Below are 19,557 nucleotides of genomic sequence, written 5' to 3'. Positions count from 1 at the left end.
GTTCTACAAAAGCCAATAATAAGATTTCCATTTAATTTAATGGTGTCAAGATTTCATCCACAGCTTCGTGGAAGATACTTCCAGTGGCTGTGCCTTTAGTAGCACATAACAGCCCTCTGAAGCAAGAAATTGTCACTTGATGTAAATATAGTCTCTGCTGTCAAGCATTTCTTAGGGCTCTGTGCTCTGGTAACTCTTCACTGCCCTGCTCAGCCCCTGCTGAAGCCTCTGCCCAGGAACTCCATTTAAGCTCAAGCCTGGGCCTTCAGCCCCTACCTGAGCTGTGCAATAAGTGTCCCTGTCTCCAGGCCTGCCTCTTGTCTCTCCTTTCAACTTAAGCTGTAGGTAGCCTGTCTCCTGGAGGCACCCATTAGACAAACCTGTGTTGTAGCGTTGACTCTAGGCTGTCTTGGGCTTCATCCCTTGCTGCTTCAGACTTTACCCCTTGATGGACCCTAGTCAGCAAGTGCCCTGCATTGCCTGTGCCCAGTCCATGCCTGTGCCTGTGCCTATGGTCAGTTACCCACCCAGATCCTCCATCTTCACAGAGCACCCGTGCTTTTGTTGTCCTTCGACAAATCTATCTCATGATAAGCATGGTTATGATAAGCACGCTTATCATGATGATAAACATGATGATAAGCATGTTTTTGCCAAAAATAAAAAGCATGCATGCTACTTGAGCAGTGACAAGAAGGGATTCAGGCACTCTCAATTTTCAAAGAGAAGGTGTTTGCTTCTGGTAAGGAGCTCATACATGAAAACTGAAGAGCGCCTTATCAGAACATTTATCTGCTGCCTTCTCTTTAACTGGAGGAAAAGAGAACTGTAAATGAAAAAAAAAAATCCAAAGCATGTTACTGCTATTTGTAAATGGAAAACAACTAAAAGTTCTCTCACAGATTCTACTACAATTTAAACACTCCAATGAATCATCCTGAAGACACGAACAATACCATGGATTTACGTTAGCAAATTTGAGAGCACAATGTGTGCTGTTTACATTGAACATATGCATTGGGAATACGCAAAAACGTTAAAGGGTTTTCTTGCAGCAGCTCCTAAGAACTCAAAGCCCAGCAGACTGGCTCTCCTCCTGAGAGGAATCACTAGAATCACAGAATTTGCACATAAACTGCTCTTGTGTCTTGTGTCTTAAAGTGTTCTCACCTGAACTACTGCTACTGAAGAAATCTTGTGATAAATAATTGGAGCAAGGAGACCATAACATTGTACAACAGCCTGCAGGGCACCGTTTGGATCATTTAACCAATTACTAAGTTCAATTGCCACAATCATTCTTTTACATTCTGCTAATCTATCAACCTGTAAAAGAAAAAAAAAAAACATTTTGATTCAAATATAAATTCCATTGCTTAAAATCGTCTTAGAGTGAAAGCAGAAAGACATTCTTGCAATTTAGAAGCTGTGGAAGCAACAAATAATGTATGAGTTTAGAAATGAGTTTCCGTGATATATGTTAGAAGTATATAAACAAATGGAACATTGCTCATGATTGTAAAGGATTGTGAAGTTCATGATTGTAAAGTTCATTGCTTTTGAACTCATTTTATCCTCTGAATTTATCCATCTACAAGGCCTGGATTTCAATCTTGATCTGAGCAGACAGGAAATTTTACGTGGTTACCTCTCAGTGTAAGTAACAGAGAACAAAAATGTCTTTCTTTCCCTTCCAGTTTATCTGCAACAGTTCTTGAACATGTGAAGAGATACAGTGAAGTAACTGAGCAATCATTAATTCTATTCGCATTTCTGTGAAACAAGTTTTTCAGCAAAAGCAGATTGGAATAATACAGTCATGAAGGCTTGACTACCAAAGCAAAAAAGAAAGTTTTTTTGTGCCATGAATTTACCGTGCTGTTATTTGTAAGAAAGTTTGAAACAAGAGAAGCTGAGTGTATTATAATCACAAAATCCCATTAGAATTCCAATATTAATGAAAACATACATCTTGCTTAGAAATACCATCTGTATCCAAGCACAACCAAAAGGACAATTATTATACATCTTAAAATGTCAATTCCTCCTGCTCAAATCAAGGAAAATGCTTCTGCTAAATCAGTGGGTTTTGGATTAGGACATTAATGAGGGTATGACTGATCCAGAAACTGGTTTTCTTCCAAGATAAAAAGTAGCAAGCAAATAACAAAATATTTTAGAAAGGAAGACCAGAAACCTTAACAGAAAATGAAGTAATCTACAAAAAGGATGAATATATTGCACCTTGGGATGTTGAAATAAAGCTGATTAAAAAGTAAAATGAAATCTGATAAAATATTTTAAGCTACACATACTTGTTTCTCATAAAGTATCTCATTGGTACAGATGGAATCACAGAATAGTGCTCTTTCCATAATATTTATATCAGTAATAGCAAATATATTCCTCAGGAAGAGTTGCAAGGCAATAGGAGAGGTCTGAGATAAAGCCTCAAAACATAGTCTACAAAATAGAAAGCAAAAGAATGGTAAAAATGTTAGTGATCACACAGACATCTCATTCTTGAAATGAAAAATGCAATCTTTAATTGAAAACACCAAGGAAACACAGCTAGGAAATGAGATTTAAACGTAAAATGTAACAAACTGGCTATGTACTCTAACTTAAAAACTATAAATAAGTGAGGTAACTATAAAAAAAGTGAGGTAACTTCAGGTTGCTGTCCACCTACTACTAACCTAAGATACCTCTTCCTTTAGCTGTTTCACTTAACTCAAGTGACACTTATTTTGAATCCTCTATTAAAACTTGGGATGTTAGAGAGTATTTATTTTACATGTATCTTCTTTTAAAACATGTTCTTTACAAGTCTAAGAAGAATCTTTCTCAGCTGCCTGCATTATTCTGTTGTTTTGCATTCCATTTTGTCCTTTTTTTTCGTATTTATTATAGCAACAACCTTGTAATTTGGACATGTAAAAAGCAAATGTTGAGCTTCTCCTCAGCTGTGCTCCCTAATAGAGAATGAAACTCAAGATGAAAAATCAATAGATACATGCACATAGTTCACATCACAAGGGTAGCAACAGAGCTTCCTGTCGGAAAGAAGGGCTTTCCTTTCCCTGTGGCTCCCTCTACCGTCTCTATGAGTTCTATGTACTTGCTTGATGGTCCAAGTAATTTCTCAACTATTAGTCAGCAGATCTGAAACTGATTGTTTTTCTGATACTGATACTGCAGCATTGAGAATCTTCCATATGAACTCTAATATAAGTACGGCTTGGATGTAAGTGCTGGAAAAACAAAACAACTAGAACCCTTTGCACATCTATTCAAAATCTGTGGTCTTGTTTTGATTCTTTTGAAAGTTGCTTCATTTCAATCTTATCTCTAGAGTTTTGTGCATTTAAAAATAAGAACTGATTAGAAACAAGATTAATGAAAAACAAGTGCAAAAAAAGAGTCACAATAACCGGATTTGTATTCTTATTTTGTTGCCCGGGCCAGGGATAAAATTAAAACACATCATCATGAAACAGGGTAACTAGTGATCCTCTGCCTGAATGACAGCAGTCCATATGTTGCCTGTAAATGCCCACAGGTCTTAGAGTAGGTACTATCAAAATCCTTGACCAACTTGTATGCATGTTACATATTTTGCAAATGAAAACACATTCATACCGGATTAATGACCCCTTTATAAATGTTTCCCAATTACTTCAACAGCAAAAACAGCCATCATAAAGAATTAGGAAGGTATATGCTAGCAGTTATATAAGTAACAAAAAATTCCTTTGCTACTTTTATAACACTTTTATAACATTTCACAATGTGCTGCTCCTTAAAATAAAATGTACACCTCTGTAACTAATTATTATTTTAATTTTATGTTTGCCAGTTACCTGTTTTCAGATATAGTTAAATTACTGCTTGCAGAAATAACAGCTTTATTGGCAGGCAGTGGAGAAGAATCTGAAACAAAATAATCCCATATTGGTGTAAATGCTTCTCGAGCTAATGTATAATTGCCAGTCTGGTAGGCTACCTGAAAAAAAAACATGCAATTTTTTGAAAGAAAAATGATGACATTTCATGTTTTAATATTTATTAATTGCTAATCAAAATAAATCTAATGAATTTTCATGTTCTTCAAATAACAAAGGTAAATGTGATTACAATAAGATGGATTTAAAAATCCCCTCCTGCAACACAGAAGTCTCCAATTTCTGTAAAAATATTCTGAGACGTATTTGAATAAAATATATGTAGTGGCAGTTTGATTCTGCTAATACTAGTCTGCCTTCAGAATTAGCATCTGAGAATGCAAAATACTCTCGACTGTTAACCACGAGTCTACCAGTCCCATATGGAATTCTTAGAAGGTATGATGCTGCAGTTTGCAAAGATGTGTTACTTCATCTAGATCCATTTGTTAATATCTTTGTTAATACTGCAGAATACCAGCTGCTCTGGATCATGGGATGCAAATGGTGCCACACAAGTAGCACATTCATGAGGATGATTCTCACTGTGGCAGATTTGGGAAATCTTCTAATACTTTCCTACAATTTGTGGGGCTAGAAGATTTCACTTTTTCTCCATGTCACAATTTCTTTTAGTTTTCTGTTGTTAAAAATATAGAAAGTTACTATAGGTCGTTGTGGTCTTCTACAACTCACTACAGAAAATGGTTGGATTTGGGACTTGGAAAACTCAGTCACATTTTCCATTCCATACTCTAATAAATAGAAAGATGATTTCCAGCTCTTGGCCTCCATTACAAAAGTGAAAAAATGAATGATAAAAAGGAAGAAACTAAAAGTTGAATGCAAACTGTCAAACAGGGCAATCAAAATGGAGATAAGAAAACTAGATAAGAGATATTTTTCCCACTATTTGGAATTTCCAATCATTTTAAATTTAGAATTATTTCAGCTACTCATGTATTTCATTTGTGATGATAAAATTTTGATAAAATCTCTGCTTATCAAGCTTCCTGGTTAGGAAGTCTTGAGTTCTGACCAAAAAAAGTTTTTGAACTGCCAGCGAGAACACAAATAAATCAGAGTATATTTATACTCCCTAAGATTCTTAGATTACCTGAGTTAGATAGGCTCGAACAGTAGCAGCAGAAAGAGGTGGATAAGCAAGGATTGGTTTGGTCATTTCCCCAATAGCATCACCAATAAGTTTTCCATCAGAAGAATATGCGGCAACTGCAAATATGTACTTTTCATTGGGATCAAGGCCTTGTATTTCCAAGAAGCTTTTCCCATCAGCTGGTATCTATCAATGAAAATACTTTCCAGTTATATGCATGTTATACATTTTAAAAAGTAAATTTTTATTGTTAAATTATTTAAAGATCTTCTATCAAAGTACAACCTAGATTAATATCATATTATGCTGCTTAGAATGCTCATAAAACAGGAAAATGACAGAAAAAAAAAGAATACAAGTCTTCTCTGAAAACCAACTGAAAATACAGATAACTGAAGAGAAAACCTAACCCTTAGGTTTATCTTAAGAAAGCTAAATACCAGTACCTGGCGTTTCTCCAAAACATTTTTTCCATAAACACCTGCACACCGTAAGCACCAGTTTGAGCTGGAGGTATTCTAGCCTTCAACTGGGCTTCCAAAGAAAGATCAGGTGGCTCTCCTCTGTATAAGCCACATGGATGTATCAGATATGGATATAGGATGTTTCACATTCTCCCAACATCACTAACAGGACTTTGAAAAGGGAAATGGGCAGTCTGTCAATATTTATATAGACAATATACTATGAAGATTCTCCTTCCATTTCTTCTTCAGGGACTTGCCAACCTATACTTCAACATCATGGCTCGCTCCTAACAGATTTTTCTGCCTTCCATTCAATAACCAGGACAACTTAACACAATGGACAATTTTAGGATCTTGAAAAAATATAGAATTGACACAATGTTGAGGCACAGCATCAGAAATGAGATTATCTTACTGTAGTGACAACGCAAGTGGGATGACGAGCATTCAGAGCTCTTACACAAATACTGTCTGCCTGGCCCTCAAAAGGAGCCATCTACACAAAAGAAATCCCTTCAAATGCTGGGGCTGAAGTCTGAACCATACCAGGAATTAGCATCACATAGTCCATAGCATCTCTTTAGAGCAAGCTTTGTGCATGCTGATACTTTGATAGATTGCTCCATCACCAAAAATTCCGAGCCTTTTCCATGGAGCAAGCAGATCATTTTTCATCAGTCACTTTGCAGATCAGTGACTTCAAAAGCATATCCTAAAGCAATCAGAAGCTGCTTTGCTGGGGCATATGGTTAACCTGAGGTCTGTGCCTCTGTAGTGTCTGCCAGAACTAAGTCTGTGGCTTGGATGAACACAGTGTTATGGCAAGTTCACAAACACAATAGCTAGCAGGGGTGAGTCTCCAGCAAACACAGCACATAGGGAGCAGGATTAGAAATCAGCTCACTATACATCACTGAAAGTTTGATTTTATGAATTTGATAATGAGAATACTAAGAAAAACACTTAAGTCCTAACTGTCAGTAGCTATCTATATCTTTTCATACATCTTCCCTTTTGGCAAGAAGGTAGAAGGAAGAAGTATGAAAGAGAAGATTTCCTCTTGATCACCAAAGACAGTAATACCAGCATTAGAACAGAGTTAGCTCACAGAGCCAGGAAAAATTGAAACATGAGGAAGAAGAGGCTGAGATCATTCTTCTGTGACAATGCAAACCAGACACCTTCCCTGCAATGAGTTGGAACCCATCTTCTGCCCATTAGATAAAGAAGCATTCAAAATAAAAACAAACCACTCAGGTCTGACACTTGCTCAGGAGGAAGTGTCGAAGGTTTTTTTTCTTTTCCTAAAAGTCAACATACAAAGCATTTGGATAAAACATATTCCTCCTGATAATGCTATGGCAACAACTAAGTGACTGTGCCTAAGTGATAAAGAAGGAGAACTCTGTGTAGGCCTGTTTGTGTCAGGAATGGTGGAAACATCAACGAGTAAGCCAAACAGAAAAGCCAAAAGAGAAAAGTAAGCCTAATATAAAACAAAATCAGAGAAGTAAACATCAAATTGTAATGACAAAATACGGTACAAGAGGTTAGAGAAAGAGCACCAGTGTAGTTACATGAACAGGTATGAAAAATCAAAGATGTCTGTCATGATGCTTTGCCCATTCATACCACATGAAAGTGGAGGAGAATGACTAGACAATCAATCACACCTACAACATGAAGATTTTTGAAGGAGTGATATTATCATGATACCAGAATGAAGTAAGGCAAGGTCTTCTTAAGAAGAAGTAGTTAATAGGAGTTACACAATTATTCTAATAGAAATAATAATTTTTTTTTTTTCAGAATTTATTTTTCTGAATCCTGGAAAGAGATAGTGACTGTGGCACAAGCTGTAATACATCACATCCTTCTCTTTGACTTTGCATTTTTTAGAAGCCTTTCAAGAAAACAGAGTTATAACAAAAGGGACAGAGTATTCTTTGACATGAAGTCATTAAAGCATTCAAACCATTATTCAAAAAAGGCTCCCGGAACACTGTATGCTTTCAACCTAGCAGAACTTCAAATAATGATCAAGAGATTCGTCAAAGGCTTGGCCAGTTCCCTGATTAAAAGAAGACGGGAAAGATATCGGATGTATCCATGTAGTTACAGAGTCTTTTAGGAAGAGAAAATGATCTGTATCAATTTTGTCTCTGTCTTACCTCTTCTCCTGCATTTGGAAGTTTATTGTTATTTAACCTTACTTTCATATTACTTCCTGTTGCTACACAGCCCAAAATACTGTACCATGAAACCTTAAAAGAAAAAACATAATGAGTTGATATATATCATTTTCTATTTTTGCCTAATGTATTTTTTTTTTGCAAAGGATAATAGCAAAATTTATGTTATAACAATTACTAGCCTAAATGCAATAGAAAATGGATTAACAAATTTTGCCAGAAACCAGGTATGCTACAAAGGCAATAAAAGCTGATGTTTCTCCATTATCCTGTCAATATAGATCAACCATATTCCAAATCATAGACCTTATAGATTATATATAGATTATCCTAGAGAATTAAAGTCATCTTGAGCCTTTATTTGATCTGATTCAGCAGATTACATGAGGATAAATCCTTAAAAGCAGGTAACAGAAAGGTAGACATGTGTCTAGAAATATTTTCTAAACAAGCAATGATCTTAATTCTATTGATATCAATAGATTTTTAACGATACAGACAATCTCATTGACTTTCTTATTCACATTTTTCAGTATCTTTAAGCAAGTAAGAATGTAAGCAAACATTCCTGGATCAGTAGCCAGGCAGATCAAATATGAAAAATAATTCTGATTGCTTCTCTGCAAAACTAGGCCCACATATTTCAGTAAGTTATACATCTAATTAAGTTCTCCTTGTGTTAAAGTTCTTCCACTAGGAACTGTACTAAGTCAATTTACTTTCAGTAGACCTTCAAACAGACATCAGGTTGGGCAAATGAGGTCATTTATCCACATCTAAAAATTCTGAACAGGTGAAAAGTTGTTTTTCTCTTTGTAATATACATTATTTATCTTACATTTAATCACAATTAGCTGTTTAGAAACAAATGCTGAAATACAAGAGAATACAACAGATGAATAATTTTAAAATTAGTAAATTTGCCAACTATTTTGATTTCTATTACAAGAAGTGCATACATCTACTTATGATTAAATCATAAGTATTTATTTTATCTATTTTCAGTTAAGTAGTTCCTCATAAAATAAAGCTTTTATATTGTTTCTACAGCTATGTGCATCTTAAAAAAAAAAACCTCCTAGGATATCTGTCTACAAAATATAAGAACAATAATAACATTTCACCATCTAGCGGTCCAAACTGTTATATGCAATGTTCCGAATAGAGCAATATGAATGAACATTTACTAAAAAAGCAAACTGATAGACTTCAAAGAACATATATTTTTTATTTCATTAATCTCCGTCCCTGGAAGTTTTTCAGAACCAACTGCACAAAGCCCTGAGCAACCTGATCTGATTTCACCTGATCTCTTTGATCAGGTTCAAAGTCAACCTGCTTTGAACAGGAGTTTTGGCTAGAAACCTTTTCTGAGAATACTTCCAGTTTGAGTGATTTTGTGATACCAGATGTTCAGCAGAAGGTAGATGCAGAATTCAGAGTCGAACTACTTCAACCATTCATGAACATACAAGGTATATTTTTGCATCACATGATGCAATCATAGCCTTTCATCTCTAAAGATGTAGCAGACTAGGGCTAGGTCTGCTCTTAACCAAGAGAATGAACTTTTGGTAGGTAGGGTAAACAAGAGAAAAACACCAAAGAATACCATGTATGAAAAGGAAGTTTCAGGTAAATGTGAAGATCAAAACAGTGAGTCATCACTGATACATAATAATATAACAGATAATTAATTAAGTTTGGATAACAATCTTCTCAGGAATGGCAGAGAAAACTATGATGATACAGCATTGCTCAAACAACTTTTGCTCTCCCATGTATTAAATATATCTAACAGAGTCACAGACCCACAGACTCACAGCATGGCTAAGGTTGGAAGGGACCTCTAGAGATCATCTAGTCCAACCCCCCTGCTCCAGCAGTCACACCTAGAGAATGTGGCATAGGGTGGCTTCCAGGCAGGTTTTGAAGATCTCCAGAGAAGAAGACTCCACAGCCTCCCTGGGCAGCCTGTGCCAGGACTCTGTCACCCTCACAGTAAAGAAGTTCCTCCTCACCAGGAGAAGGAACTTCCTGTGTTTCAGCTTGTGTCCATTGACACTGGTCCTATTACTGGCCACCACCGAGTAGAGCTTGGTCCCTTTCTCATCACATTCTCCCCTCAGGTCCTCAGATCCTCAGCCAGGATCCCATTTGCCTTCTTGGCCACGAGGGCACACTGCTGGCTCATGGTTAATTTGTTGTCAGCCAGGACTCCCAGGTCCCTCTCCGTGGAGCTGCTCTCCAGCAGGTCAAGCCCTAATCTGTACTGATGCCTGGGGCTATTCCTCCCCAGGTGTAGGACCCTGCACTTGTGCTTGTTGAACCTCATGAGTTCCTTCATCTCTGCCCAACTCTCCAGCCTGTCCAGTCCCTCTGATTGGCAGTTCAGCCCTCCAGAGTGTCGGCCACTCCACCCAGCTTGGTATCATCCACAAACTTGCTCAGGGTGCACTCAGTGCCCTCATCAAAGTCAATGACGAACAAGTTGAACAGCGCTAGGCCCAGTACTGAGCCCTGGGGGACACCACTGGCCACAGGCCTCCAACTGGACTCGGCCCCATCTATCACAACCCTCTGAGCTCTGCCATCCATCTATTTCTCAATCCACCTCACTGTCCATGCTTCCAGTCCACACTTCCGGAGCTTTCCTATGAGGATGTTATGGGAAATTGTGTTAAAAGCCTTGGTGAAGTCAAGCTAGACAACATCCATGCCTTTTCCATCATCCATCCAGTCATCCCATTGCAGACGGCTATCAGGTTTGTCAAACATGACTTCCCCTTGGTGAATCCATGCTGACTACTCCTAAGCACCTTCTTCTCTTTGACATGCCTGGAGATGCTCTCTAGGATGAGCTGCTCCATCACCTTTCCAGGGACGGAGGTGAGGCTGACCGGCCTGTTGTTTCCCAGCTCCTCCCTCTTGCTCTTTTGAAGATTGCAGTGACGTTGGCTCTCTTCCAGTCCTCCGCCACCTCCCCCATTCTCCAGGACCTCTTGAAGATGATGGAGAGCACCTGAGCAACAACCCCCACCAGTTCCCTCAGCACTCTTGGGTGCATCTCCTCCAGGCCCATGGATTTATGGGTGTCCAGTTTGCCTAAATAATCCCTAACCCAATCCTCCTCGACCAGTGGAAAGTCTTCCTCTCTCCTGGCTCTCTCATATCTGGGCTCTGTAGTTCATGGGGACTAGCCTTAGAAGTAAAGACAGAAGCAAAGAAGGCATTTAGTAACTGACTTCTCTGCATCCTCTGTCACCACGGCATCTTCCCCATTCAGCAGGGGAATAACATATTCCCTAGTCTTTCTCTTCCTGCTGATATATCTAGAGAAGCCCTTCCTGTTCTCTCCGACATCCCCTGCTAACTCTAACTGCCTTGAACTTCCTCATTGCATCCCTGCATTCTCTGACAATGTTCCTACATTCTTCCCATGTGGCCTGGCCCTTGTTCCACATGATGTATTCTCTCTTTTTCTCAAGAGCTCCTTGACCATTCACATAGGTCTCCTGCCCCTCTTCCTTGACTTCTTTCTTGTAGGAATTGCATATTTTCTTATGCAATTATTATAAAATACATTACCTGATCATCTGAAGAGAATGGGGCTGGTTTAAATATCATGGAGCAATGAGATCTAGAAAGTAATATAGGAGGAGGAGGAATTTTGCTTTTCTTCTTACTGTTCATAACTTCTTTTAGACTGTGATACAATGCGCTTTGTTCAGCTTCAACTTGTTTGATTAAAGTTAGTACTTCCTATGATTTAAAGAGAAAAACAATTAAAAAGAATTGGACAGATTTTGTATTTATATATCACTTTCTAAATGAACTGGTAAGAAAGAAATCACTGCAATACATAAAACTTTTTATAGATTTTCATATATTATTAACAGCTAAAATAAGAATCGATGGGACTTTGTATAAATCTTATATATGCAGGCAAATTTCACAAGAGAAATGCAGAGCTGCATATAAAATAGGTAGGGCTGAGGAACTGCAAAGTTCAGGAGAACCAACCAGCAAAACAAGACTGAATGACTAAAGTTGATTAGAAATTTTTGGTGACCTGGGATTAGCTCCAACATGACATAAGAGACTAATTCATCAGGAGAGAAGAGAGACCTAATCTATGGAATTTCTGAAGGTGTTGTGGAAGTGGGAAGGAAGACTGATCTTCTGGATTGAAGAAACAGAGAGAAATAATTAATTCCAAAAATAAAGAAAAAGAAAACTAATGCAGGCCTGAAAAGGTAGAGCTATGCCACTTTCCTCAATTAGCCTGAGAGAACTGAAATCTGACTGACACTCTTAACTGTTGGCTTTCTCCGTTCATATAAGTGTCTTCCCAAAACACGACTCCTGCTTATATTTATTATTGCAGTCATTCGGACAGGGATATAAGTAGATATTATTTGATATAAGTAGACCCAATGGCCAATAATTGATAGGTTTCTGAACCTTGCTTACATCTTCAAGGAGAAACTTAACTTTGGAGTTTCATATTAAGACCTTATGTTTATTTCTTTACTTGTGCCTGTTCCCCAGAGCAAATCAAAGCTAAAAGGGCCAGCTCCCAGTGACAAACAGACTGAGGATGCTGTGAAAGAAAACATTCTTTTGGAGGAAGAGAGGCACAAAGTCTTCCTGCATTTAAGCTTTTCACTTGAAACCTTATAATTCCATGGAGCTGTCCTCTGGACCAAGAGCTTAGTCTGAACTGAGTCTAAGGAATATACTGAAGAAACTCAAATTTACTGGTTATACATCGAGAGTCTTAGAATCTTAGAACCTTAACAATCCCATGTTTCCTCATAGCAAGCTACATCCCAAATGAGAGGACATTTTCAGCACGAGGACTGTTTATGCCCATGAGAGAAATGAATGAGACATGAACATTCACATGGACAATTCTCGCAAATTTAGTAACATTAATACCATGTGCAAAACACATACATACATTTATAAGGCTGTAAAAATAGATACGCTGGTTCAAATCAAAAATTGCCTTAGCCTTGTATCTCATCTCCAAAAATAATTAAAGCCTAATCATAGATTTGTAGTGAAATAGGGAACTGAGAGTTAACAGCCACATCATACAGGTATGCAATTGCACAGTCCCTCACTTCATCCCACTTTTTGGGCTGCCTCCACCCTAATGGGAACTATATAATGAAGAGTATGAGAAACAACACAAGGTGTGGGATGTCTCTTACCCCCACGCAACCTTACAACTTCTGTCATCAGTGATTAGGAACTTCACTGCTACCTTAAAATAGACACCTCTTTATAGAGAACTGTATTATGATACATTTTTTTAATTAAAGAATCACACCCTCATTTTTCCTCCATGACATATTTCTTATTAGTGCAAGGATAGAACTGCTCTAGGGATGGACAAGGATAGTGTTGTGACTGAAACTGGAACTGCATGACCTATACTTCATTAATTCCAGGACTTGGAAGATAATGAATGTGCCAGTGCTGGAAGAAGAGAAAGAATAATCTTATGGCTGAAGAAGCCAAATGTCACTATGACAAACCACATTTTATCCCTGCTTCTGCCACAGACTTTGCAGGTGATATTACCTTAATCACATAAATTAAGTTTTACTGTTGTCCAACAAGAACCATCAGTGTAATCAACTCTATAAAGACTTGGATTTCAAACTGGGCATATAGGGCAGGATGGAAAAAAAGAAAGAACTGCAAGAGAAATCAATTACAATGTAAAGCACCAGGTAATTAATTCGAGTAAACAGACAAATGAATCAGAAAGTTCCATATCTGCCTAGTAGCTTACTACATAAGACATGATTTTTTTTACATTTCTCCAACAATAAAATACCAAAATATTGCATTTTTGGTGTGATAAAATTTGTAGACAAAATTTGTCAACTACATATAAGCATGAAAAAATATGTATTTGCTGCTCATGAAGTGGGCACTGTCCATCTCAAAGAGGAAAATTAATTGATAGTAATAAAATGTATATATAGTACAGATAACTAAGAAGTTATGCTAAGATTGTCCAGATAAAGTTAATTTTAGTATTTTTCAAGGGGCTGCAAATGTATGATATACTTCTACTTCACTTTCTCTGAAACATGCACAAAACAAAAATATGGTGAAGGACAGCATAAGGCCTTTTCCAGTGTCTGGGATAACCACATAGTTCTTGGGACTTGATTATACATCTTCATTGGGGACCACTGGAACAGCTTTAATACCACATCTCTACATCTAATATTCATAAATGCCATCTATTTTACAAGAATGCAGGAAAGATTTTTAGTGTATGTCTTACTGATATACTTTTTGCATTCCTTCTAATATAAAGGATATATGATTTATCATGCACCCAAATTTGCAGTACTTAAAAGAAAACAACACTTTCTAGCAATTTCTTAATATTTTAAGTGTTATAAATATTTTTGCATATATTAAAAAAGCAAGAATTTGAGATTTCATTATCTTTTTGTGGACTTTTTGTATTTGTATATTTGTAAACAAATTTTGTGCTAAACTAATAAGGAGGCCATTTTAATAGACAATTGCTGATACAAAAGTTGCTAAGCTCTGCACAGAGACTGACTGATTTTGAAGATTTTGAATGAGTTCATGAGGATTCTATTTCTAATCTCAATAAAGAGCAAAATTTATGATTTCTAAGCTATTTCTCAGCTATTTAATAGTAATCAAATAAAAACAATCTTACCATCACTAGTCAACATAATCTAATACAATTTATAGACCTTGAAAAAAGAACATTAAAGCAGGTTGTGATGAGGAGAAGAAAAATCTGCATGATGATCTGCACAGCATACATCCATATCTTCAAGTCTGGGCAATTAAATATAGAAAGAAAAAAAAACCTATGCCTTTCAGGTTTTCTGCTATCTGTACATATACACAAAAACTTGGCAATATGGTCTATCCTTGTTTTAACTTTTTTTATTCTTTCATCATAACAAAACTTTTCAGAGAAAGTTTGGCAACAGAAGTTACAAAGAGCAAACTCATTGTACATCAACTTTCTTCTACTGTCTTCTTTTTATGAGGAGTAATACAAGTCTTAATTATATAGAACATGAAAAACTGATAATGATGAAGAATTTCTACCGTGTTTTTTTTAATTACCTCAAGTAAATGCCTTTGAGAAGAGGTGGTTAAGTCGCTAGGGAACATCTGTGAGGCCTTTTGCATCAAAAAGATTGCTTTGGATAATTTATTCTTTTTTATTTTTTTCATTATAACTGCCTCTGTAAAAAGATATTTGAAGATATTTATAAAACTCTAGCAATCATATATTATATTTGAAAGTATTAATTAATATGCATTACCTGTTAAATAAGGACAATCTTTTATATTCTTCCCATGGGATCTGTGGCACTTCAGATTTCTGTCATCCTTTTGAACACCTATGTGGGAAGGAAATCCTGAGTCATTCATTCTGACAGTGCTATTAAAAAAATAAAGTGAAAGATTAATATGCAGTTCTGTATTAACTCTCTGCTCCATCTTGCTCTTTGGCTTGATTTGACAGAATTTCTTAGAGTGATCCCACCATTAAAAGAACTGCACAATCTTGTTCTACCATTGTTAATGTAATGCTAACATCACAGCAAGATAACATAACATCACAGCAAGAGGGATCTTGTTGATCACTATGAGAAATCTGCTGCATCAAGATAATACTAGTCTGTATTAAGACAAAGAAACAAACAAAACCACAGGAGTGGGAATCCAAATATAGTAATTTCAGGGGGCATTCAGCAGCTATGAAGGAGTAGGATATCTGCTAACTCTAACATGATATTGACACTTTATCACTTTATATTATACCAAAACAACCTCAGAACTGAATTCAGTAGCTGTTAGGAAAGCCCAACTCCACTTAATTCAGTATAGATTAGAGATTAGTATGGCATGGTAAATCTAAAACCTGTAATTTCTGAACATATGAGGCATACAAATTGTCCTACATTTTCTAGACTACAGATAGCAGATATTCCTTTATATGATAGTATTACAGAATTTATTAACAGAGGACTCTAATCAAGATTCTAATCTACGAAGATTATTGAGGTTTACTACAACATACCTTCTGTCAGTTTAAGAAGTTTCACAGCTACTCGATGCTGGGCCTGAATAAGTTCCAAGTGCAAATCTATTACAAAACCAGTACCTGTTTCTGGCTTATCATTATCCCTGCCCAAAGAATTCAAATTCTGGCCATCTAGGTCCACCTAATGAATGGAAAGAAATAATTAGTCAACAAAGTTTTAGGTCAAATTACACTTTTCTTAGGTCTAATATTATTACTTCAGTAAATAGAAAGAAGTTGTCATAATTGCGGAAAATGTGTTCACTTGATTAAGCATAGATGAAGGAAAATGAATAGACCGAACAGCATGGAGAATTGGCAGAAGGAAAACAGTCAAAACCTGATAATAAACAGGAAATAGCTTTAATAATAAATTTGGGGAAAAAAATGTTTTATTGTGTCCAACATTTCACAAATCAAAGATCATCATGATCACGTTGGCATAAATTAACATTATTTAGAAAATCTAGGCTCCCTTCAATGGCCAAAATTAATCTTAATAATAAAAAGTTGTAAGCAACAAATATGAAAAGGATCTTTGCTTTACAATGTAGCAGGAAGATACAAATTACAATTACTTCTTTATTTTATTTGTTTATTTGGTAATTATAATTACCAAAATAAAATTACAAAGAACTATAATTGCTACAATAAAATGACAAAGAAAAAAATGAAGGAGTCTGCAGTTCATTACTGAATGAGAAAATGCTATTTCTACTAAAGTGATTTCTATTTTCTATCCTATTATTACATGGGTTGGAAAGATGAGATTTGATAATGTTAAGATTTCTAGATATGAAGAAAATATGAGTTTTCTGTCATCAATATCCAATATATTACTTATAACTTTTATTACAATGTAACTTTTTCCAGACACTACCTTTGTACAGCAGGTATCAAATATTGATTTTCCATCTGGCAGAAGAGTCATTAAGCGACATGTGTTCATACCATTAATTGCTTTTTCAAGACTTTCATAAGCAGCTTGCAATTGTTCTATAGAACTTCTCTGAAATAAAAACAAGAATGAACACATTATATAAGATACCACTACAAGCGATAAAATGCACTAACAAAACTAAAAAGCTATTATTAAATATTGTAGTTAAAATTCTTCCATATAGTCCTGAGATAGGCATTGTTCTCCAGGTTTCCATATACTAATATCAATGTTTTGAATTTCAAATTATTTTTAATCAACTTATGACTGATTTTCCTTAAGCTTTCAAAAAATTTCAAATAGAATTTCTTCCATATCACAGATGACTATAATCAACTTTAGAAAGCTTCTCAAAAATATTTGATTTGAAAAATCATCTTTGTTCTTTCCTCTGCAATAGCATGACATCGTAAATGTTCCTCTTTACAACATTAAATACACAGCTCTATGAAAAAAACTTCTAGTGGAAATAAATGCTCTCGTGTTATTCAAAATGTTATATTAATTAAAATGAAATAGACATTACCATCAGTATTTCAGGAATGTCACGGGTTTCATCTTGTGAGACAGAGGCACGTATTTCTTTGTCATAGAAAAAACAATTAGAAATACACTCAGATAAATTTAGTAGCATTTGGTTAGCTCTACTATTAACTAAAGACTCTAGCTAGCAGTAAGTCAGTTATTCAGCACTTGACTATGAGGGATAATTATAATGCTTGTTGAATAAAATTTCAGGGCTTAAACAGGATAGCTGTATCTGTACAATTACACCAATTTAGTACATGATTATCCAATAACGTAGTATTTCAAAATGTGCACTATATTTCATATTAGTTTGAATATTAGATTGAAGTAAATCAAACTTGGACTCATCGCTTAGTTCCTTACTGTAATGGCTATATATATTTTTCATTTTAACTAATCTAAAACTATTTTTACATGAATCACAGAAGTTTTTAATGCTAATTTAATTTATAGGACTGTTTTTAAAGTGTGAGGTCAAATTTTTATGATACATAAATTTATGATACAGAAATATTTCTTGAAGGGGTATTATCACACTTTTAACAGTTACATGGATGGATTACATTATTTTTATTTATAAAGAATGTACCCAAAACTCTCTCTTGCCTTCCAGGAGGCAATCTCTTCGCTTTTAGCAATAACCCTCTTTACTGTGAACTCTTCACTGAAAGAAATTTACTTTTTGCCTTCTGCAGGAATTCACTTTTTGACCTTCCAGTCTGTCTTGTGCTCTTCTTACCAGTTTTGTCCATATACTTCCATTTGTTTACTGGCTCTTTCTCATAAACAAAATAACAAAACTGTATTCACTTGGTTCACTTGGTTCAATGGAAAGACAGTAAACAATACCTACTCTATTTTAAAATGGTACATTACTGTTACAAGATTCTTATTTTCAAAACAAAGCAAAAAGATTTCATCCTCTTCCATTTCTACAGAGGCTTTAAAAGTCTCTTTAAAATCTGTTCTCTAGACACTGTAAATTAATTATGAAAACTACAACTCATAACAATAACAATAACAGATATCTTTTAAAAGTATATCCAAATATTCATATTTTAGTGTTTTAGTCAGGTTTTGTAAATAAAGTTGGTCAGTTGCATTGTATCTCAATAACTTGTCAGCCAAGTTCAAACATTCAATACGAAAGACAATTAAACTCCTACACAAAAATCAGTACTTGTGTAAAGAAGTAAAATGCAAAAGCTTCAGTATGACCTCACTATTTTCCTGCTCTGTTTGCCCTACCACTAGCCAACAATGCTCCAGATAAGTCATAGTCCATGCATGGTCAAAGTTCAGAGAGCATATGAGTAATTTGAGGATACTGTGGATGGACTAAGAGACATGGAAAAGAACTGTGGAGAGGGTGAGTCACAGATGTAATTCAAAATGGAATTAATTCAGTAGAGCAGTAAAAGTAAAGAAATGACACACAAATCCTTAGAAAAGCAGGCTTCATTAGTTCTGATTAAAGATGAAATTGTTTTTACAAAAATTTATCATTCCACTATCAACAGGTGCTGAACAGCTGTGTGACAGAAATAGGTCATTAAACGAAGCATAAAGGAAAAGTCTCTCTGTAAGTCACAGGATTGTGACACTCACCAGATGGTGCCTTCCAGTCTTTCCAATAACTTTTGGCAGCGTGGAAATCCTACCTATCCTAACCCTACCCTTACCCTACATACCCGAAATCTACCCTAAGCCTACATATCCTAAGCCTACCTCTCCTAAGCCTACTTGCCCTACCCTAAGCCTACCTACCCAAATCCTACCTGTCCTAACCTAACTTCAGCCTAACACTACCCTAATCCTGCCCTAACTAACCCTAACCTAACCCTACCTACCTAACCTCCTACTTCCACCCTACCCCATGCCCTACCTCCACCCTCTCCTTTACTCTGCCCCATTTGCTACTTTCCAACCTCCCCTCTTCTCTACACTACCCTTGCTTCCACCTTCCCCTCTGTTTTACACTAGCCCCCACCTCCACTCTCCTCTCTAGCCACCTCCTGCCTCTACCCTCCCCTCCGCTCTACCCTACCTCCTACCTTCCAGCCTAGTTTCTGCCTTCCACTCTCTATTCTCTCCTGTACCCTCCCCTACCTGCCACCCAACCCTCTACCCTCCCCTCCTTTCCATTCCACTCTCTACTCTGCTCTCCCCTCTATACCAGCCTACTAACCTATGCTGGCCCCACCTCTGCCTTCCCCTCAGCTCTCCAGCCACAGCCCAGACCCACTCTTTTGCCTAGTC

The 19,557-nt window shown here is 36.3% G+C and overlaps 1 protein-coding gene across 1 annotated transcript in view; it reads right to left on the bottom strand.

Moving 5' to 3' along the window:
- Positions 1-19,557, bottom strand: part of CFAP54 (cilia and flagella associated protein 54) — a 97,966-nt gene that overhangs the window by 56,870 nt on the left and 21,539 nt on the right. Inside the window, exons 16-26 of the mRNA XM_026053478.1 lie at positions 17,297-17,352; positions 16,711-16,839; positions 15,828-15,972; positions 15,067-15,144; positions 14,864-14,985; positions 11,309-11,482; positions 7,700-7,792; positions 5,062-5,247; positions 3,864-4,006; positions 2,316-2,463; positions 1,171-1,326 (exon numbers count right to left, since the gene is read on the bottom strand). Coding sequence (XP_025909263.1) covers positions 1,171-1,326; positions 2,316-2,463; positions 3,864-4,006; positions 5,062-5,247; positions 7,700-7,792; positions 11,309-11,482; positions 14,864-14,985; positions 15,067-15,144; positions 15,828-15,972; positions 16,711-16,839; positions 17,297-17,352 — 1,430 coding nt within the window. The remainder of the gene's footprint in view (positions 1-1,170; positions 1,327-2,315; positions 2,464-3,863; positions 4,007-5,061; positions 5,248-7,699; positions 7,793-11,308; positions 11,483-14,863; positions 14,986-15,066; positions 15,145-15,827; positions 15,973-16,710; positions 16,840-17,296; positions 17,353-19,557) is intronic.

This window comes from Nothoprocta perdicaria, unplaced genomic scaffold, assembly GCF_003342845.1.
Source record: "Nothoprocta perdicaria isolate Ctin4 unplaced genomic scaffold, notPer1 scaffold_116, whole genome shotgun sequence".
Classification (NCBI taxonomy): domain Eukaryota; kingdom Metazoa; phylum Chordata; class Aves; order Tinamiformes; family Tinamidae; genus Nothoprocta; species Nothoprocta perdicaria.
This window is presented reverse-complemented; position numbering and strand designations above follow the sequence as displayed.